Source organism: Hemitrygon akajei, chromosome 16 (genome assembly GCF_048418815.1).
Source record: "Hemitrygon akajei chromosome 16, sHemAka1.3, whole genome shotgun sequence".
In the NCBI taxonomy this organism is placed as follows: Eukaryota; Metazoa; Chordata; class Chondrichthyes; order Myliobatiformes; family Dasyatidae; genus Hemitrygon; species Hemitrygon akajei.
Window position 1 is genome coordinate 46,497,463 of NC_133139.1, and position 22,896 is coordinate 46,520,358.

At 42.7% G+C, this 22,896-nt stretch overlaps 1 protein-coding gene across 1 annotated transcript in view; it reads right to left on the bottom strand.

Moving 5' to 3' along the window:
- Window positions 1–243: 243 nt before the first annotated feature.
- The window catches only part of LOC140740015 (procathepsin L-like), a 46,237-nt gene continuing 23,584 nt past the window's right edge, over window positions 244–22,896 (bottom strand). Inside the window, exons 4-8 of the mRNA XM_073068796.1 lie at window positions 22,002–22,154; window positions 18,020–18,244; window positions 14,596–14,761; window positions 3,378–3,483; window positions 244–1,323 (exon numbers count right to left, since the gene is read on the bottom strand). Coding sequence (XP_072924897.1) covers window positions 1,218–1,323; window positions 3,378–3,483; window positions 14,596–14,761; window positions 18,020–18,244; window positions 22,002–22,154 — 756 coding nt within the window. The 3' untranslated portion in view covers window positions 244–1,217. The remainder of the gene's footprint in view (window positions 1,324–3,377; window positions 3,484–14,595; window positions 14,762–18,019; window positions 18,245–22,001; window positions 22,155–22,896) is intronic.

Below are 22,896 nucleotides of genomic sequence, written 5' to 3' on the forward strand. Positions count from 1 at the left end.
CCAAAACATTGATTGTTTATTAATTTTCATAGATGCTGCCTGACCCGAGTTCCTCCAGCATTTTGTGTGTGTTGCTCTGTCTGAACCGTGCTGGGGTCTGAAGCGTCCAGTTGCCTGAGTGTTAATCCTCTTTTTGTTCTGATGTGCTTGCGTCGTTGAACCCTTGCATTCTTGAGCCATGGAGGTTGAAAAATTAAATGCAAGATTTAAAATCAGTCACCATGCTCCACCCAATTTGGGCAATCAAAGTTCAAGATGCATTTATTATCAAAGTATGTATGCAGTATACAACAGATATTCAACTTCTTCAGACAGCCACGAAGCAAAACCGTGGAAGCAATTCAAAGAAAAATATCAAAGCGCTATGTGCAAAAATAAACAAATCACATGAACAACAACAAGATCGGAATATCAAATTTGTGCATTGGAATATTAAAACATAAAACTGACAGTCCAAGTGAACTACAGTCCAATGAACAGCTATTATTAGTTAACATGTAAGTAACTGCATTTCTGGCAGGGATAGAAACTTTTATTAAGTTAACAATAATAATTCACCTAGCCCAGCTTTCCCATTGGCTCCAGAGATGCAAGTTTAATACTAGTCACAGGTACTCTGAATCTGTGGGTTTCCTCCCACATCCTAAGGATGTGCTATAGATGTTTCTCTTTCCATAGATATTGTGTGATCTACTGAGTGTTTGAAGATGTTCTGTTTTTGTTGCTGGTAGCTGATCACTGGGACCTGCTAATGGTGCCGTTAAATGACTGAAGATTCAGAACAGTTTGAGAGCTTTTCAGAGCAAAAGTTGCAGGGCTGCGAGAAAAACGTGGAATGGTGTATAATGATGGGATTGCTCCACTCAGAGTCAACTGGAGCCAAAGGGCCAAATGGCTTTGTGTCCAGTTTTTCATCCAGGCTGCTCTCTTCAAGGGGAGGAGGATGAGGAATACCCTGCTCAGCAGGGTCATGTCTCTGCCCTGAAGTAGACACAGGAATTACATCACCAATAGGATTTGTTTCTCAGCCAATTCCAATCATCCAACATTCACTATGTTCACAACTTAAATAGTAGTTTGAGTTCCAAGAAAGACAGATTATGTTCATATCACCACACAAAATTGTAAACAAAGCAACAGTAAGCAAACCAGCAAGCTCTCGGTCTCACACAGTCACACCCAGAGGGTGAAGCACTTCCTGCATAACAGTGCGAGACTCAGCCCTGAATCACTGGATAGACTGCATGTGTTACAATTCCACAATTGTTCCCTCTGTCTTTGGACATGAAAATGTAGCCTTGATCTCCCCATTGAGTGCTGTAGCTGGAAAATATTAAAGAAATGGCAAGTTAGTCAGCATGGCTTGTACTTAGTACTATTGTTGTAACAGCTGCTGTGGTCAGTGCTTCCCTGAATATCCTTTGAGGTCTGTATACAGTCTAGCTTCCTAAAAGTATTATTCTATGAGCCTGTATTGTCCTTGATATACACTGTCCAGTATACACATTATCCAATGCACTATGTACACTGTCATCAAGTGCAGTTCATTATACAACCTGTACACTGCCCTGTATTTATTTTGTCCACTAAACTTATCTATAGATATCTCTCTAATATATATATATATATATATATACACACACTGCTGAGAACATTCACATCCACAGTCCTATATGTACATGCTGTGCACTATACTATTGTTAGGCAAGTCTAGTACACTACCTTGCATACGTACACTCTCCAGTACACTCATTTGTGTACACTTGTGAGCTAAACTTTAAAGATGGAGCCCACGGTATGAAAAGAATACTCTTCTGGCTTCTGGAGATTCATTACTCCTTCTAAAATAGATGCTGCAAGGAAGGGAAATTGAACAGAGAGAGGTCCCAGAGATCAGGGAGACTTGGACAGGCTGGTGGAGAATAGTGTCTGTAAAAGGCAGGAGCTTTAAGGTGCCCTGGTAAGGGTTTGCCCAGCAGGTCTCTATGGGGAATAACAATGTAAGCAGAGTATGAATTCCTGCAATTTGTAGAAATCTACAGTGCACAGTCAAGCCCTTGTCCTGCTCTGCCTGCTCCTGTGGTTTAAGGGAATGTACCCAACATTTCTTCCCCCTGGGGGTAGAATGGTCCTGAGGCTTGAACAGAGTGATGGTGACCCTGAACAGCCCAGGCACATGGGTTCTGAATCACAGGAGACAAGGACTGTCCTGATGAAGTACATCTGTGTAGACTTTGCTCCTAGGAGCTCAGGTACCCAATAGAAAAGAGAATTTAATGTCATATGAGTAGCTGGTGGATATCACAAGTCCTGGTAATGTGTCCATTGATGCCAGAAGAGTATTGATAGTGGCTGGGGTCACCCATCTTCTAAAGATGCTACCCAAAAGAAGGCAATAGCAAAACACTTCTGCAGAAAAAAAATTGTCAAGAATAATGGTCATGGTGATGCACCATCAATAACTCTTGGAGACGGGAGGTGAACGATAGGCTTTTATTAGCTGCAAGAGACCTCGATTAGCAGCAAGAGACCACCACACAACATCCTGGAGACTGAGGGGGGAGCAGTGCCCCAATCACCTTTATACAGGGGTCTGTGGGAGGAGCCACAGAAGCAGTCAGCAGAGGGGCGTGTCCAGACAGGTATATGTAGTTCACCACACATGGGTAAGACCATGATCACCCACATCATATGACACGGCACAAGGAAGGGAAAATGGAAAAAAGTCATACAATTAGTGTGAATGGGGCCTTGATGATTGGCAGAGACAGATTCATGTCACACTGAATGACTATGATACTGCACCTCTGTGGTAAACCATGAATATCTGTCTGGACACGCCCCTCTGCTGACTGCTCCTGTGGCTCCTCCCACAGACCCCTGGATAAAGGCGATGGTGTCACTGCTCCTCCCACAGTCCAAGGCAGTCATCCAGCATGGATGTGCTCCGTTTTACTGCTAATAAAAGCCTTTCAGTATTTACTCTACTTTCAGTCTTTTGGAGTTATTGATAGTGCATCGACTTCCACCCTCAAACACCCCCTGGGTTCTCTCTACCCTTCCCATCTCTTCACCTAAAATGCACTTGATGTCTAACTTTTCCTAAATCTGATGAAGGTTCATCGGTCAGTTTCTCTCTCCACTGCTGCTGCCTGACCTGCTGAGCATCTTTCCCATTCTCTGTTGATATCCAATTTACACTGTACCAAGCTGTAGTTCAGCAATGTAAATTAGACGTCAGTTTTTTAAAAAAACAGAAATTTCCCCCGTCTCCTGCCACCCTTACCAACCTGCCAATATTTCTTAAACACCCTTAAAAGTAATAATGGCAAGAGGATTTAAAGTATTTTTACTTAAATCTGATGTTGTGACTATACCTGTTTTTAACAATCCAGTAGTGCAGTCCACCTGTACTTCCATAGCCAACAACCAGCATTGCGTGACTCATGGTGTATTGCTGACAATTTGGTTCATAATAAACACCTGGTGAGCAAAATAACACATTCCTCAGGAAAATGTCAGCAGCAAGACTGTCTTCTTATAACAAAAATAAACTGAAATGGTTTCAGAATCTTTTTTAAAAGCTTTGAACTGCAGATTCCATTTTTATATCCATCTCAATGATTTGTGTGTGGGCTGTGGCTTTCTTCTCAGGGTCAGAGAGTGTGGGCTAGATTCACACCCCTAAAATGTAATTTGGACTGATGCTACGGGCTTTGTACAGCTGTAACAAGGCTCTGTGTCCACTGGTTCTAACAAATGGAAATCAAAGATCCCCGGTAGGGGGTTGCCAGAAAAAGTCATCCTTGCAGTTTTCCTGCCTACCATCCTGACTTGGAAATACATGGCCCTTCCTTCATTATCACCGAGTCCAAATCCTGTACTCCCAACAGCACTGTAGGAACGGCAGCACCAAAGGACCACAGCAGTTTGCAAAAGCAGTTCACAACCATCTTCTGAAAGGTAATAAATGGGCCTCGTTAGTGCCACTCTCAGCCTATTGCTAATAAATTCAGTGCTAAGTCATGGCTGAAAAAAAGATCATCGTTGGGAGCTTAACATCCAAGGATACACATTGTATTGAAAGGTCAGGCAGGTAAGCAGACACTGTGGGGTGGCTCTGTTAGTAAAAAAAATTAAATCCTCAGAAAATGTAGAATCTTTATGGGTAGAGTTAAGAAACTGCAAAGGCAAAAACACCCTGATGGAATTTATATATAGGACCGCTGAACATTAGCCAGGATGGGAGATACAATTTACAATGAGAGATGGAAAAGGCATGTTATAAAGACAATGTTATGATAGTCATGGGGATTTCAATATGCAGGTAGAGTGGGAAAATCATGTTGGTGCTAGGTCCCAAAGGAGGGCTTTTGAGGTGGCTATTGAGATCAGCTTGTGATTGGAATCCACTGGGGGTGGGGGGGGGGGGGGGGAGGCAACTCTGGATTGAATATTGTATAGTGAACCAGATTTCATTAGGGAGCTTAAGGAAAATGAACACTTAGGAGGCAATGATCATGACAGAATTCATCCTGCAGTTTGAGAGGGAGAATATAAAGTCAAATACATCAATATTACAGTGGACGAAAGGGAATTACAGAGGCATGAGAGAGGAGCTAACCAAAGCTGATTGGAAGGGAAGGCCATCAGGGATGACAGCAGAACAGCAATGGCTGGGGCAATTTGGAAGGTACAGAATAGATACTGTACATCCCAAAGAAGAAATACTCTAAAGGGAGGTTGAGGCAACTGCAGCTGACAAGGGAAGTCAGAGGGCATACAATAAGAGCAAAAATAGTGGGAATTTAGTGGGTTTAGAAGCTTTTAAGAACCAACAGAAGACAACTTAAAAAGCATTAAGGAGAGACAAGATGAAATATGAAGGTAAGCTAGGCAATCATTTTTTTAAAAAGAGGATACCAAAAGTTTTTTCAGGTGTATAAAGAATAAAAGAGAGAGGAGAGTGGATATCAGACAGCTGGAAAATGATACCAGAGAGATGGTAATGGGGGATAGAAAATGGCAGATGAACTTAAGTATTTTGTATCAGTCTTCACTGTGGAAGACCGAAGCAGTATGCCAGAAATTCGTTAGTGTCAGGGGGCAGAAGTGAGTGTAGTTGCTATGCCCAAGTAGAAGGTGCTCGGGAAGCTGAAAGGTCTGAGGGTAGACAAGTCAGATCAGATGGATTACACCCCAGGGTTCAGAAAAAACGTAGCTGAAAAGATTGTGGAGGCAACAATTGCTAGATTCTGGAGGACTGGAAAATTGCAAATGTAAAGGGAGAGTGGTAGAAGAGGATATTATAGGTCAGTCAGCCTGACTTCAGAGGTTGGCGAAATTTGGGAGTCTATTATTAAGAATAAGATTTCAGGGTATTTGGAGATGCATGATAAAATAGACTAAAGTCAACATGGTTTCCTTCAGGGGAAATCTGTTGGAATTTTTTGAAGGTATAACAGGCAGGATAAACAAGGGAGAGTCAGTGGATGTTGTTCACTTGGATTTCTCATAGGGTTTTTGACAAGGTGCCACACATGAGGCTGCTTAACAAGAGGCCAATGGTATTAAAGGAAAAATACCAGCAATGATAGAAGATTGGCTACTGGCAGGAGGCAAAGGGTGGAAATAAAGGGGGCCTATTCTGACTGGCTGCTGGTGATTAGTGGTGTTCCACAGGGGTCAGTATTGGGTCTGTTTCTTTTCACATTATATGTCAATGACTGGATGATGGAATTGATGGGTTTTGTGGTCAAGTCTGCAAAAGAGACAAAGATAGGAGGAGAGACAGGTAGTGTTGAGATAGCAGAGAGTCTGCAGAAGGACAGACAGGTTGGTAGAATGGCAGATGGAATATATAGTCGGGAATATGTCTGTATATTTTATAGTCATGCACTTCAATAGAAGTAATTAAGGCATAGACTATATTCTAAACAGAGAGAAAAATGGAAAAAAAAAATCAGGTGAAAAGGGACTTGGGAGTCCTTGTACAGGATTCCCTAAAGGTTGACATGCAGGTTGAGCTGGTGGTTATGCTGAGGGGACTAGAATATAAGAGCAAGGATGTAGTGCTGAGGCTTTATAAGGTATTGGTCAGACCATATTTGGAGTATTGAGAGCAGTTTTGGGCCCCTTATCTAAGAACAGACATGCTGGCATTAATGTAGGAGGTTCATGAGGAATGACAGGGTTAATATGTGATGAGTGTTAGATGGGCCTGGGCCTGTACTCACTAGAGTTTAGAAGAATGGAGGGGGGATCTCACTGAAACATCGAATATTGAAAGGCTTAGAGTGGGTGTGGCGAGAAGGTTTCCCCTCGTGTGTGCATCTGGAACCAGAGGGCACAGCCTCATAATAGAAGGACATCCCCTTTAAACAGATGAGGGGGAACTTCTTTAGCCAGAGGGTGGTGAATCTGTGGAATTTATTGCCACAGATGGCTTTGCAGGCAAAGTCATTGAGCAAATTTATAGAGGGTAATGATGTTCTGGGTTAGTCAGGGCATCAAAGGTTACTAGGAGAAGGCAGGAGAATGGGGTTGAGACAGATAATAAATCAGCCATAATGGAATGGCAGAGCAGAATCAATTGGCTGAATGGCCTAAGCCTGCTGTCTTACAGTTTGATGTGTCCCTCATCCAGCCTTTAATGGTTTGTTTTTCTAATGATGTTGCCTGACCTGATGAGTTTTCCATCATTTAACATTTTCTTTTTTTAAATCTCATGTCAGCTTAGTTTTCCTCATCCTTTTCATACAAAAGTCTAGACAGTCTGACAAATTCCACATCATCTTATTAACTGCACATTACACAATAGGAGCTGCACATCTAAGTACCTGCTCCACAAGCCATTTTCACTCACCTATGACAGTGATTCCCACCCTCCCCACCTTCTCGCCTACCAAAAACTGACTTGTATACCTTTGTTCTAATTCTGACAAAGGGTCAAAGAACCAAAACATTGATGGGTTCTCATTCCACAGGTGCTACCTGACCAGCAGCATGTTTTCAGCATTTCTGCCTTAATTTCAGATGTCCAGTATCTGCAGTAATTTTTGACCTCAGAATAGGTTACGAGGTCTTCTATTCAGTACTAATGCAGGAGTAAATCCAAGGGCTTTATACAGAGTGGAAAGCAATGTTATTTTAATGATGTAAAGAAATCTGAAGATCCACAAACACAGATCATTAAAATGTAGTAGTCAGGTACAAGATATAATGATAAAAGTTATGGAATATCACCATTGATAATTACAGTGGCATGCAAAAGTTTGGGCACTCCTGGTCAAAATTTCTGTTACTGTGAATAGTTAAGTGAGTAGAAGATGAACTGATCTCCAAAAATCATAAAGTTAAAGATGAAACATTCTTTTCAACATTTTAAGCAAGATTAGTGTATTGTTTTTGTTTTGTACAATTTTAGAGTGGAAAAAAAAGGAAAGCAGCACTACACAATAGTCTGGGCACCACAGGAGATTTGAGCTCTCAGATAACTTTTACCAAGGTCTCAGACCTTAATCAGCTTGTTAGGGCTATGGCTTGTTCACAGTCATCATTAGGAAAGGCCAGGTGATGCAAATTTCAAAGCTTTATAAATACCCTGACTGCTCAAACCTTGTCCCAACAATCAGCAGCCATGGGCTCTTCTAAGCAGCTGCCTAGCACTCTGAAAATTAAAATAAATGATGCCCACAAAGCAGGAGAAGGCTATTAGAAGAAAACAAAGTGTTTCAGGTAGCCGTTTCCTCAGTTCCTCATGTAATTAAGAAATGGCAGTTAACAGGAACGGTGGAGGTCAAGTTGAGGTCTGGAAGACCAAGAAAAGTTTCCGAGAGAACTGCTCATAGGATTGCTATAAAGGCAAATCAAACCCCCCGTTTGACTGCAGAAGACCTTCAGGAAGATTTAGCAGACTCTGGAGTGGTGGTGCACTGTTCAACTGTGCAGTGACACCTGCACAAATATGACCTTCATGGAAGAGTCATCAGAAGAAAACCTTTCCTGCGTCCTCACCACAAAATTCAACACCAGAAGTTTGCAAAGGAACATCTAAACAAGCCTGATGCATTGTGGAAATAAGTCCTGTGGACTGAAGTTAAAATAGAACTTTTTGGCCGCAATGAGCAAAGGTATATTTGGAGAAAAAAGGGTGCAGAATTTTATGAAAAGAACACCTCTCCAACTGTTAAGCACAGGGGTGGATCAATCATGCTTTGGGCTTGTGCTGCAGCCAGTGGCACAGGGAACATTTCACTGGTAGAGGGAAAAATAAATTCAATTAAATACCAGCAAATTCTGGAAGCAAACATCACACCATCTGTAAAAAAGCTGAAGATGAAAAGAGGATGGCTTCTACAACAGGATAATGATCCTAAACACACCTCAAAATCCACAATGGACTACCTCAAGTGGCACAAGCTGAAGGTTTTGCCATGGCCCTCACAATCCCCTGACCTAAACATCATCGAAAGTCTATGGATAGACCTCAAAACAGCAGTGCATGCAAGATGGCCCAAGAATCTCACAGAACTAGAAGCCTTTTGCAAGGAAGAATGGGCAAAAATCCCCCAAACAAGAATTGAAAGACTCTTAACTGGCTACAGAAAGCATTTACAAGCTGTGATACTTGCCAAAGGGGGTGTTACTAAGTACTGACCATGCAGGGTGCCCAAACATTTGCTTCGGGCCCTTTTCCTTTTTTGTTATTTTGAAACTGTAAAAGATGTGAATAAGGAAGTAATCTTGCTTTAAATATTAAAGAAATGTGTCATCTTTAACTTTATGCCTTTTGGAAGTCAGGTCATAGAAACATAGAAAATAGGTGCAGGAGTATGCCATTTGGCCCCTCGAGCCTGCACCACCATTCAGTATGATCATGGCTGATCATCCAACTCAGAACCCTGTACCTGCTTTCTCTCCATACCCTCGATCTCTTTAGCCACAAGGGCTATATTTAACTTCCTCTTAAATATAGCCAATGAACCGGCCTCAACTGTTTCCTGTGGCAGAGAATTCCACAAATTCACCACTCTCTGTGTGAAGAAGTTTTTCCTCATCTCAGTTCTAAAAGGCTTCCCCTTTATCCTTAAACTGTGACCCCTCATTCTGGACTTCCCCAACATCAGAAACAATCTTCCTGCATCTAGCCTGTCCAATCCCTTTAGAATTTTATACGTTTCAATAAGATCCCCCCCCCCCCTCAATCTTCTAAATTCCAGTGAGTATAAGCCTAGTCGATCCAGTTTTTCTTCATATGCAAGTCCTGCCATCCCAGGAATCAATCTGGTGAACCTTCTTTGTACTCCCTCTATGGCAAGAATGTCTTTCCTCAGATTAGGGGACCAAAACTGCACACAATACTCTAGGTGCGGTCTCACCAAGGCCTTGTACAACTGCAGTAGAACCTCCCTGCTCCTGTACTCAAATCCTTTTGCTATGAATGCCAACATACCATTTGCCTTTTTCACCGCCTGCTGTACCTGTATGCCCACCTTCAATGACTGGTGTACAATGACACCCAGGTCTCGTTGCACCTCCCCTTTTCCTAATCGGCCACCGTTCAGATAATAATCTGTTTTCCTGTTCTTGCAACCAAAGTGGATAACCTCACATTTATCCACATTAAATTGCATCTGCCATGAATTTGCCCACTCACTTAACCTATCCAAGTCACCCTGCATCCTCTTAGCATCCTCCTCACAGCTAACACCACCGCCCAGCTTCATGTCATCCGCAAACTTGGAGATGCTGCATTTAATTCCCTCATCTAAATCATTTATATTGTAAACAACTGGGGTCCCAGTACTGAGCCTTGCGGTACCCCACAAGTCACTGCCTGCCATTCTGAAAAGGTCCCGTTTACTCCCTCTCTTTGCTTCCTGTCTGCCAATTCTCTATCCACATCAATACCATACCCCCAATACCGTGTGCTTTAAGTATGCACACTAATCTCCTGTGTGGGACCTTGTCAAAAGCCTTTTGAAAATCCAAATATACCACATCCACTGGCTCTCCCCTATCCACTCTACTAGTTACATCTTCAAAAAATTCTGTAAGATTCGTCAGACATGATTTTCCTTTCACAAATCCATGCTGACTTTGTCCGATGATTTCACCTCTTTCCAAATGTGCTGTTATCACATCTTTGATAACCGACTCTAGCATTTTCCCCACCACCGATGTCAGACTAACCAATTCCCTGGTTTTTCTCTCCCTCCTTTTTCAAAAAGTGGGGTTACATTAGCCACCCTCCAATCCTCAGGAACTAATCCAGAATCTAAAGAGTTTTGAAAAATTATCACTAATGCATTCACTATTTCTTGGACTACTTCCTTAAGCACTCTGGGATGCAGACCATCTGGCTCTGGGGATTTATCTGCCTTTAACCCCTTCAATTTACCTAACACCACTTCCCTACTAACATGTATTTCCCTCAGTTCCTGCATCTCACTGGACCTTCGGTCCCCTACTATTTCCGGAAGATTATTTATGTCCTCCTTAGTGAAGACAGAACCAAAGTAGTTATTCAATTGGTCTGCCATGTCCACCTACATTTGTCTTGACCAATCTTTTTCTTTTCACATATCTATAAAAGCTTTTACAGTCAGTTTTTGTTACCTGCTGGCTTTCTCTCATAATATTTTTTCCCTTTCCTAATTAAGTTCTTTGTCCTCCTCTGCTGGTCTCTGAATTTCTCCCAGTCCTCAGGTGTGCTGCTGTTTTTTGCTAATTTATATGTTTCTTCTTTGGACTTGATACTATCCCTAATTTCCCTTGTCAGCCATGGGTGCACTACCTTCCCTGGTTTATTCTTTTGCCAAACTGGGATGAACAATTGTTGTAGTTCTTCCATGTGATCTTTAAACACTTGCCATTGTATATCCACCGTCAACCCTTTAAGTATCATTTGCCAGTCTATCTTAGCTAATTCGCATCTCATACCTTCAAAGTTACCCTTCTTTAAGTTCAGAACCTTTGTTTCTGAATTAACTATGTCACTCTCCATCTTAATGAAGAATTCCACCATATTATGGTCACTCTTACCCAAGGGGCCTCGCACGACAAGATTGCTAACTAACCCTTCCTCATTGCTCAATACCCAATCTAGAATGGCCTGCTGTCTAGTTGGTTCCTCAACATGTTGGTTCAGAAAACCATCCTGCATACATTCCAAGAAATTCTCTTCCTCAGCACCCTTCCCAATTTGGTTCACCCAATCTATATGTATATTGAAGTCACCCATTATAACTACTATTCCTTTATTGCACGCATTTCTAATTTCCTGTTTAATGCCATCTCCAACCTCACTACTACTGTTAGGTGGCTGGTACACAACTCCCACCAGCGTTTTCTGCCCCTTAGTGTTATGCAGCTCTACCCATATCGATTCCACATCCTCCAGGCTAATGTCCTTCCTTTCTATTGCGTTAATCTCCTCTCTAACCAGCAACACTACCCCACCTCCTTTTCTTTCCTGTCTATCCCTCCTGAATATTGAATATCCCTGGATGTTGAGCTCCCATCCTTGGTCACCCTGGAGCCATGTCTCTGTGTTCCCAACTATATCATATTCATTAATAACTATCTGCACATTCAATTCATCCACCTTGTTACAAATGCTCCTCGCATTGACACACAAAGCCTTCAGGCTTGTTTTTACAACACTCTTAGCCCTTATACAATTATGTTGAAAAGTGGCTCTTTTTGCTTTTTGCCCTGGATTTGCCTGCCTGCCACTTTTACTTTTCACCTTACTACTTTTTGCTTCTACCCTCATTTTACACCCCTCTGTCTCTCTGCACTTGTTCCCATCCCCCTGCCACATTAGTTTAAATCCTCCTGAACAGCAGTAGCAAACGCTCCCCCTAGGACATTGGTTCCAGTCCAGCCCAGGTGCAGACCGTCCTGTTTATACCGGTCCCACCTCCCCCAGAACTGGTTCCAATGCCCCAGAAATTTGAATCCCTCCCACTTGCACCATTTTTCAAGCCACGTATTCATCTGAAATATCCTCCTATTTCTACTCTGACTAGCACGTGGCACTGGTAGTAATCCAGAGATTATTACCTTTGTGGTCCTACTTTTTAGTTTATCTCCTAACTCCCTAAATTCACCTTGTAGGACTTCATCCTGTTTTTTACCTATATCGTTGGTACCTATGTGCACCACGACCACTGGCTGTTCACCCTCCCATTCCAGAATGTCCTGCAGCCGCTCAGAGACATCCTTGACCCTTGCACCAGGGAGGCAACGTACCATCCTGGAGTCTCGTTTGCGGCCGCAGAAACGCCTATCTATTCCCTTTACAATCGAATCCCCTATCACTATAGCTCTCCCACTCCTTTTCCTTCCCTCCTGTACCACAGAGCCACCCATGGTGCCATGAACTCGACTGCTGCTGCCTTCCCCTGATGAGGCATCTCCCCCAACAGTATCCAAAACAGTATATCTGTTTAGGAGGGAGATGACCTCAAGGGACTCCTGCACTACCTGCCTACTGCTACGCTGTCTAGTGGCCACCCATTCCCTTTCTGCCTGTGTAGCCTTTACCTGCGGTGTGGCCAACTCACTGAACGTGCTATTCACGACTTTCTCAGCATCGCGGATGCTCCACTATGAATCCAATCACAGCTCCAGATGCTCAATGTGGTCTGCCAGAAGCTGCAGCTGGACACACTTCCTGCACACATAGTCGTCAGAGACACTGGAAGTATCCCTGATTTCCCACATGCTGCAGGATGAACAAACCACGGGGCTGATCTCAGCTGCCATGACCTACCCAATACTTGCCTCAACTTTTGAAACTTTCTCCTTTGAAAGGAACTTACCCGGCCTTACCTCACTTGGAGTGAAGCTCATCCTCAGCTCGCCAAAGCCTCTGGAGACAAAGCCTTCCTACTCTGTCTCCCTCTACTTCGTCGCCCGCTCCGTCCAACTGTTCTCTTTAATTACTCCCGCTGCCTCACGGTCCGACTTGCACGCGCTTGCACAGTCATCTTTTACTCGCTTAGCTATTCACAGTAACAGAAATTTTGACCAGGGGTGCCCAAACTTTTGCACGCCGCTGTATATTGCTAGCATATTAGAGCAAGGAGGTTTTCCTCCAGCTGTTTAAAAGTCTGGTTAGACTACATCTGTGTGTTCATTCAGGATACACAAGATAATTTTAGCATGGAAGACTTCGCAGAATGTTTTCAGATTCTCAGAGTTACATTTTCAGGTCCTATTACATACACTAAATTTGTATTCCCCAGAATGCCGGCTGTTTGAATTCTGAAAAGGGATGACAATGAAGGACTTATTTTCATTTCTCATAGCCTCCATACTTGTCATGCTAAAACTTGAAATGTTTACTCTCTTTTACCAGATAGAAACGATGGTGAAGGCGGCATTTATCATCACTGATCTTCATTGCTTCAGTAAAGGGGTTGGAATGTTATGCTGCAGTTATACAAAACCTTGGTGAAACTGCACTTCAAGTACCATGTGCAGTTTGGTTACTCTGTAATAGGGAAGATGTCATTAAGCTGCAAAGAGTACAAAGAAGATTTACGAGGATGTTTCCAGGATTCCAGGGCCTGAGTTATAGCAAAAGATTAGACATACTATGACTCTGTTCCTTGGAGTGTAGGAAAGTGAGGGTACACCATGAAGGTGTATAAAATCATGAGGGACACAAGACAAGGTGACAACCTCAACCTCTCTTTCTCAGAAAAAGATCAAAAATGAGATGGTAGATGTTTAATGTGAGAGGATCCAAGGGTCAATTTCACGTCATGTGTTGCATATAGGAAACAAGCTTCTGAGGAAGTGGTTGAGGCACGTACAATGCAACATTTAAAGGACAGGTCCATGACAGGAAAGGTTTAGAGCTGGGGTTCATAACCTTTCTATGCCAAGGACCAATACTATTAACCTAACAGTCCTTGGACCGCGTCGGGAACCCCTGGTTTAGACAGAGATGGGCCAAACAAAGGCAAATGTGACCAGCTTAGATGAGTATCAACAAATTGGTCCTTAGAGCCTATTTCTTGACTGTATTACTCTAGGACTCCAGTTTAAATGAGCTGTCTCCTTCCGATCGTTTTATTATTATTATCATCAATAGTTGCTCTCTTGTAGATTCTCCAAATATCCCAACATTATTCCAGAAATGCCTGCTTTTACGGCTCAAATTTCATCTGGGAAACCTGCACAGAAACACTGTCCCTCAAATCAAATCCAAATTGCGACACTGGAAACCAATTTAAATATGTTACCAGAGGGAGGGACTCATCTCTCAGGGGCAACAATATGGCAGTTTTGAGGTGAATTCTTCACGTGCAAGTCTTAAGACCTCTTTGTTTCACTTTCGTGTGGGTTAATATCAAGGCCAATAATTCTAACATGTTACAGTATCGGATATGAAACATCATTTTACAGAATAGTCAGCACTTGGCACATTATTGGCAACAGGCCAAATAGTTTTCTTCAAGTTCTATAATCTGTGACAACATTGTCCTTTACTGCTGATTTTCAAGGAAGATACAGTAAAGCCATCTATCATAACGTGAACAACTCCCGCTGGCATCTAATCTGCCTGCAGTGCATTACCTGAATGGTAGAACATAAAGGACTGATGTGTGGCATCGACAGCAACTGAAATAGGTCCAACTTGGGCCACAGCCTGAGCTAGAGCTTGTTCATTACAATGTGAAACAAAAAAATAATTGGTGCATTCGGAAGCTTTGTATCTGGGGTCATAAGCACAGGTACCCTCCTGTTCAGAAAAACAAAACATAACAAACAATGTTATCATCATACAACCCAAAAGAATGACCAGTGAAGGTATTCTGTAAACTCAGTGATATTCCACAGAAATGAAGTATACTTAAACTTAAAAAGGTACCAGAAGGATTCCAATCCAATAAACCCCACAAACTACATTGCACTTTCATTCAGTGTTGAACTCACTGATGTCAGTCTCACTCATTTCAGTGCCACTGCACTCAAGGGGCCAGTGCAATTCTTTACTGTGATTTTAATTAATTTCCCAGTCCTGTCCTCTTGATTCAAGATTGTTTAATGTTATTTCCAGTACACAAATGTAAAGGAGAATAAAACAATTGTTCCTCTGAAACTGATGCAACAAAAGGCAATGACCACAATAATAGAAAACCCAATAAATATAAATACACAAGATAGCTTAAGTACAGATTCTAAAGTACACCCATAAAGTGTTGCTGGGCACATGAGTGTCTGTACATAAGGTAACTCTGACAGGTAATGATAAAGTAGTGGTGGTCAGCTTACAGCTTGGGGAAAGTAACTGATTTTGGGGCTGGTGGTCCTGGCATGGATACTATGTAGCCTCCTCCCTGATGAGAGTGGGGTACAGTCCATGAGTGGGGTGGGTGGCATTCTCCATGATGTCACTGCCTTTTATCCAGCACTTTTCCGTATATATTCCTTGATGGTGGGTAGGCTGGTGCAGGCGAAGCGTTGAGAACTTTTAACTACCCTGTTGTAGAGCTTTACTGTCCAGTGCAGTGCAGTTTCTGTACCATACCTTGATGTAGCATGGTAGGATGCCCTCTGCCAAGCATTTGGAGGATGTGAGTGTACACTTGCATAGGCCAGCTCTCCTAAGCCCCCTCAGAAAGAGGTAGGTGTTGGTGAGCTTTCTTGATTGTGTAAAGCATGATCTGGGATCATGAGAGGTTGTGCAAGGTGTGCACTCTCAGGAGTTTGACACCGCTTGCAGTTTCCACACCTGTGCCACTGATGTACTGAGGGGAATGAGTGGTGCAAGTGCTCCTGAGGTCGATAACCCACCCCTTTGTCTGGCTGACATTGAGAAAGAGGTTATTTGCCTGGCATCAGACCTTGAGGAAAGGGATCAATGTTCATTTAGCTTTTCCTGTTCATTTATGTGCAGAAGCTTTTATTATCTTTGCATATAACTTGCTAAGTTACTCTTAAACTCCATCTGTTTTGTAATCAATTTCAGTTGTCCTTTGCTAGTTTCTGACAATTACCCAATTCTGTGGCCTACCACTAATCTTTGCAGCATCTTAAGTCTTTATTTTTCATTGATACCATCTTTAACTTCCTTAGTTATTCGTTCTTATCATGAGGCTTTCCTTCTCAACAGAATATACTTCTGCTGAGATTTACAAAATATCTCCTTAAATATCTGCCTCTTCTGATCTGGTACCTTACCCTTTAATCTATTTTCCAGTCAACTTTAGTCACCTCTTGTCCTTATTGTAATTGCCTTAGAATTACTTCACTGTTCAGTCCCAGATATGTCATAATCAAACAATTTGAAATTCTGAATATGGTCACTTTTCTGGAAGTTGCTTTTCACCATAAAGTTATTACAGTAACCCTGTCTCATTACAAAGTACTGGATCAAAACTAGCTTACTCTTTGGTTGCTGTAAGAAACTATTCTGAATATACCCTATGAACTCATTCTCAAGACCACCCTTGCCAATTCAAATTGTCTAATCTATATAAAAATTTAAATCACCCATAATCATTGCAGCATCTTTTCTACAAATACCCCATAATTGTCTCAGAGATTAGCTACTGTTAGAAAGCTGATACAAGTCTCCCATCAGTGACTAATTACCACTACTGCTCCTTATCTCCACCTGATTCCACACTTTGTGTTCTGAGTCAATGCTGTTCCTCACCATAACTGTAATCTTATTCTTTATTGTCCAAACTGCTCGACCAGCTTTCCATTTCTTCTTCAGAAGAGTCTTATGTGCCAAAATATTCAGTTCCCAGCCTTTGTCACTTTTCAACCTTATCTCCTTATTGCGGCTGGATCAAACCCATTTATTCTTAATTGTACCTTCATCTCATCCATCTTGTAATGAATGCTGTGTACATTCAGATAAAGAGCCATTAATTTTATCCTCACATTTCCTTACTTTGACTCTACATTCGCTTCCCTTTCTGAATATGTTCTAGTTGTCATTACCTGTTATTATAAACACTCATTCCTGAGTCTCCAGCAGCTCATCTTTATGCCCTCTTCCTCCTTCATGTTCTGAGTCCCTGCACATTTAAGGCAGTTTAAATCCTCCTCAACACTAGCAACCTTGACCCACACCACTACCCCAAGGACCCAGAAATGTACATGTACACACACACACACACACACACACACACACACACACACACACACACACACACACACACACACACACACACACACACACACACACACACACACACACACACACACACACACACACACACACACACACACACACACACACACACACACACACACACACACACACACACACACACACACACACACACACCTCCAGCCCAGAGATCACCATCTTTAATTTTCCACTTTTTAACCTTTTCCCTAGCTTGCTAAACTCTGCCTACCGAGCCCCATCCCTCTGTCTATCATTGTCATATGGATAAAACCTGTGGCTGTTTACTTTCCTGTATATATTCAATCACATCCTTTACCAGGGAGGCAACATACTTTCCAGAGTTTTGTCTTCAGCTACTGAGACACATCCTCTCCCCGCTAATTTCACTCTGTCACCATTTCCCCATCACTATTGTCTCACTATTCTGCCTCTCTTCCTATGTAACTAGGCTCCTTGAGCAGTCCTACTCCTGGATCTGGCTGTTCCCCTGAAGAACCAATTTGTGAGAGGGAGAAGGACACGGGGGCTAATTCACTACCTGCTTGCTCTTTCTGGCAGTATGGTGGCCACTGCCTTCCCTCTCTGCCTCCTCACGCTTGTGTTAAAGTGTGACCACATCTCTAAATGTGCAATGCACAGAGAACCAATTATGCTGTGGAGCCCATTAGGCCACTATCAGAAAATACTAGCATGGACTGGATTTGAACCCTGGTAGAGATGACAAAGCACAGTAATGACTGAGCACAGTCTTTACACTTTTCCTGAAACTGTATCAAACATTCATCACCAGTTTAAAAAAGAACATCACTGAATATCATCATGATTAATGTAACTGTGAAGAAAATTACTCACCCTCCCAGTATAGGGATATCCAAACTCAGAGTCAATTCCATTATTATCGTGTACATACAGAAAGGCATTTTCCATCCATCCGCCACGACATCCTGCATTCCCCTGCTTCCATGAGCAATCGACCAGGTTCTGCTCACTGAGGGAGGTGAGCTTTCCTGTCTTCTTAAAGGTCTGTCCTTCCAATGCTCCAACTGCACTGAATGCCCAGCAGGATCCACAACTCCCCTAAGGGGACACAATAACAAACAGAGCTGAACTTTAGGAAGTACTATTGCCTTTTCCAAACTTGAAAAGTGCAATGTCAGTTGTCTCAATGCCACTGAGTCCCACTTGTAAAATGTTCACATTGAGCACTGGAACTGATCAGGTTTCAGTTAAGCAGCAGGGCTCACCAACTGGTGAATAATGCTTGGCCCAAGTCCCTAACCCATGAGTTCCTTCTACCTCCATCTCCAAGCTCTTCCTTGACACGACAAAAGAGAGGAAGAATGATGTTTCAACTTGTAAATCTCTTCCAGTGGTATCTAACAAACTTCTACAGATGTTGGATGTAGAGTGGAAGGCATTATGGCCTAGTATGGGAACTCCAATGGCTAGAAACAGAGTAGTGGACTCGGCCAATTTCATCACAGGCAACATCCATCAGCAACCCCCACTGTGCAGGCCTACCCTGTTCTCCATACCCCAATCAGGCAGGAGGTACAGGAGCCTGAAACCTCCCACCTCAAGATTGAACAACAGCTTCTTCCCCACTACCATAAAATTCTTGAATCAAATATATCAGCTGATTGAGTGGTGTCGCAGCAACAACCTTGCAGTAAGACTAAAGAATTGATTGTGGGCTTCAGTAAGCGTAAGACGAGTGAACACATTCCAGTCCTCATCAGAGGATCAGACATGGAAACGGTGAGCAATTTCAAGTTTCTGGGTATTATTCCAACAGTGGTTAGAGGAGGTTTCTCTCAGGTCAGCGGTGCTTGTTTAAAAGGAGAGCTTCGCGGTGTTCAGTGTCATTTCAGCGGCCCTATCAGTGGTGGGAGCAGTGCAGACGAGAGTAAATAAAAGTACAGAACAGACGAGCGGAGCGGCCATTGTTGGAAGTAAGCCAGTGGCGAGAGTGGGAGTTTCAGCTTGGGATCAAAGGAGTCTTCAATTCAGAAATGGTGTTGGCTCTGGATAAGTTTTCCAGCTAAGTTTCTGTTAAGTTTCCCTTTTTCCCTTACTGTATCAGGGATACTTAGTGTAGTTTTAATGTCTATTATGTGTTCTTCAAGCTGGATGTTGGAGGCCTGTGAAACCCAGAGTCATCCAGGGAACTAAATGTGAAAGTGAAGTGCATCCGGCTGCAACTCCTTGAAGACTGTCTTAGGATCTGGAGCAGCAGCTGGATGACCTTCAGCTTGTACATGACAATGAGATCATTGATTGGAGTGACAGGGAAGTAGTCACCCCCAAGTTGCATGATGTGGTTAGCTGGGTGACTGTCACGAGAAGGAATGGAAAGGTGAATAATCAGTTAGTACAGATCACCCCTGTGGCCATTCCCCTCAATAATAAATATAATGTTTTGACCTATTCAAGAATGACGGCTTGCACCTGAACCAGCGGGGGACCAATATTCTCATGGGCAGGCTTGAGAGAGCTGTTGGGGAGGGTTTAAACTAATTTGTCAGGCAGGTGGGAACCAGAGCAATGTTAGGGTCCAAGCACACAGCCTTGTGGTGCACCTGTGCTGATTGAGGTTGTGGAGGAGATATCGTTGCCAATCTGAACTAACTGAGGTCTGCAAGTCAAGAATCCAATTGCACAAGGAAGTAATAAGGCAAAGGTCTTGAAGCTTATTGACTAGTTTTGAGGGAATGGCAGTATTGAATGCAGAGCTGTAATTGATAAAGAGCATCCTGATGTTATGCATCTTTGCTGTCCAGATTCTCCAAGATGAGTGAAGTGTCAATGAGATTATATCTGCTGAGGACCTATTGTGCCAGTAGGCAAATTAGAGGGGATCCAAGTCACTTCTCAGGCAGGAGTTGATATGTTTCATCACTCGCCTCTCAAAACTCTTCATCACTGTGGATGTAAATGCGACAGGAAGATGGTTACTGAGGTAGGTTACCACGTTCTTTTTGGGCACTGCCATAATTGAAGCTTTCATAAAGCAGACTGCCAAAGCAAGAGGTTAAAGATCTCAGTGAACACTCCAGCCAGTTGATCAGCACAGCTCTTTAGTACTCAGGCATGCACAGACAGATGAGATTAGTTAGACTGATATCATGGTCACCACACACGATGGGCTGAGAGGCCTGTTCCTGTGCTGTACTTTTCCAGCCTGAAGTCCCACACCACCAAGTTAAAGAACAACTTCCCTTCAACCATTAATTTCTTGAACCACTGGGTAAACCCAAATAACCACTTTATCTTAGCAACATTACCAGTCTGATCATTTTGCACTAAAATTGACTTTTTTCTACTCTACTCATGTTATTTCTTGCAAACCTGGTGATTGTTTTTCTTGTGAATAATGCTGATTTGATGCTACATGTCTGTGTTGCTGCTGCAAGTGTTCATTGTACCTGTATGTACATGTACTTGTGCATTTAAAATTAAACTCAGCTTTGACCTCGACTATGTTCTATGTACAATGTCAACTCGTGAGAGATTATCCTGCCACTACTCACTGTTCAACCTCCGAGAGGACCACTACCTTGGTGTAGGGTTTGTGTGGCTCAATGACAAAGGAAGCTATGCTGGCTGATGCTTTGGCTCTTTCTAGGGTCATCCATGCCAAACAGGTCAAAGGGTACAGGTCAGAATAAGAGTAGTCCACCAGTCTCCAGGTTCGGGGGTTCGGCTCAGGGCTAACAGCCTGACTGGTCAAACAGAACGGTTACGGAAATAGTAATGAAGAACCTTTCTACATCTGAGTGCGATGGGATTCCTCTGTCTCCATCCAGGACTTGCATGACTGACAGTAGTGAAAACAGAGAGGAAGCTACTGACACAATGAAGAAAGCCCTGAACATTGTCAGAGATGGAGGACCTTTATTGCTGCCCTAAACACCAGCAGCATAATGGCCAGTATAAGACCATAAGACATAGAAGCAGAATTAGGCCATCTGGCCCATCGAGTCCGCTTCACCATTCAATCATGGCTGATCCTTTTCTTTCCTCCTCAACCCCAGTTCTCAGCCTTCCTCCCGTAACCTTTAATGCCATGTCCAATCAAGGACCTTATCAATCTCTGCCTTAAATACACCCAATGACCTGGCCTCCACAGCTGCACATGGCAACAAATTCACCACCCTTTGGCTAAAGAAATTTCTCCGCATCTCTGTTTCGAAAGGGCACTCCTCCATCCTGAAGCTGTGCCCTCTTGTCCTAGACTCCCCCACCATGGGAAACATGCTTTCCGCATCTACTCTGCCTAGGCCTTTCAACATTTGAAAGGTTTCAATGAAATTCCCCCCTCAGCCTTCTGAATTCCAGTGAGTATAAACCCAGAGCCATCAAACATTCCTCGTCTGATAACCTCTTCATTCCTGTGAACCTCGTCCGGACCCTCTCAATGCCAACACATCTTTTCTAAGATGAGAGCCCAAAACTGTTCACAATACTCAAGGTAAGGCCTCACCAGTGCCTTATCAAGTCTCAGCATCACATACTTACTGTTGTATTCTAAATAGGTTGATAAGTGCTGAGTCTGACACCATAGATTACTGAAGGAACTGGTAGTTTTGTCAGGAAGAAAACAATGGGATGAAATTACTATTGGGCACTAACCCATTCATCATGCCACCAAACTGACTCACTTGAAATAAAACTGGGGGTGGGTTAAAATTGGTTCCTGATTCCCTGGGGTCCGAGTCTAATCCCAACCTCACTGGATCTATCCAGATGAACACACTCCAGCACCACCTCTACTAGTTCTGTTCGAACAAGGAAGTTTTCCCCTAACTTTTCTTTTTAGGCAAAATTCTTTTACCTGATTCTTCACAGGAGTGACATATCCCATTTCACGCCAGTCAACCTGCTGTGGAATCTCAACTGATTCCCGGAACTTTAAAAGGTGCTGTGTTGAGTTCCTGGATTTGGGCATACGGAAGCCATTCATAAGCTTGTCGAACTCCTCCAGGGTCTGAAAGGTAAGTGAGTGATCAAACAAAAGAATAAATCAAAGAACTCCCAAAATGCAGAAAATTAGCCACAAAATGCCCTCCATTTTCAACAACCTGAAACATCAACACTTCCCTTCCTCCCACAAATGCTACTCAGCCTGCTAAGTTTGTCGGACAGATTGCTTGGTGCTCTAATTCCAACATCTACAGTCTTTTGTGACACAATGTATTCCTTCATATAGAATTTCACTTGTTAGCCACAGCTGAGCCTCCCATTCTATTTTATATGTGCCTCACTAATTAAAACTTACTGGAATTCATCCACTTGCTCGTTAAATGTACATTACTGCTGATCTACTGTTAATTCAATGAGCAATGTTTCTCAGTCTCATAGTCAACCTGGATCCTGATTTCAAAATCCACCAAATCACATTCTGTTTTAATAAGGAATTCTATCCTTCTTTCCTCCCCAAAGGCTTTGCACAAACAGATCACTAATGAATTATTTACTGAAGTACAAATGGCCTGCTCACCAATTGATTCCTCAACAGACTAATCCAGAAAATCACCTCAATTAATATCATTGCTCTTTTTGATGGTGTATTCCCCCCCTCCACCAAGAAGACAGTATTATTTTTTAGACCCTATTGTGCTTGGTTGCATGTAGCTCCTATCCCAAGTAAAATCAATTTGTTCTCACCTCTCAGGATCTTAAAAGTCAGCTTAAGGAAACAAAACTCAGTCAACAGATGCAGATAGTCA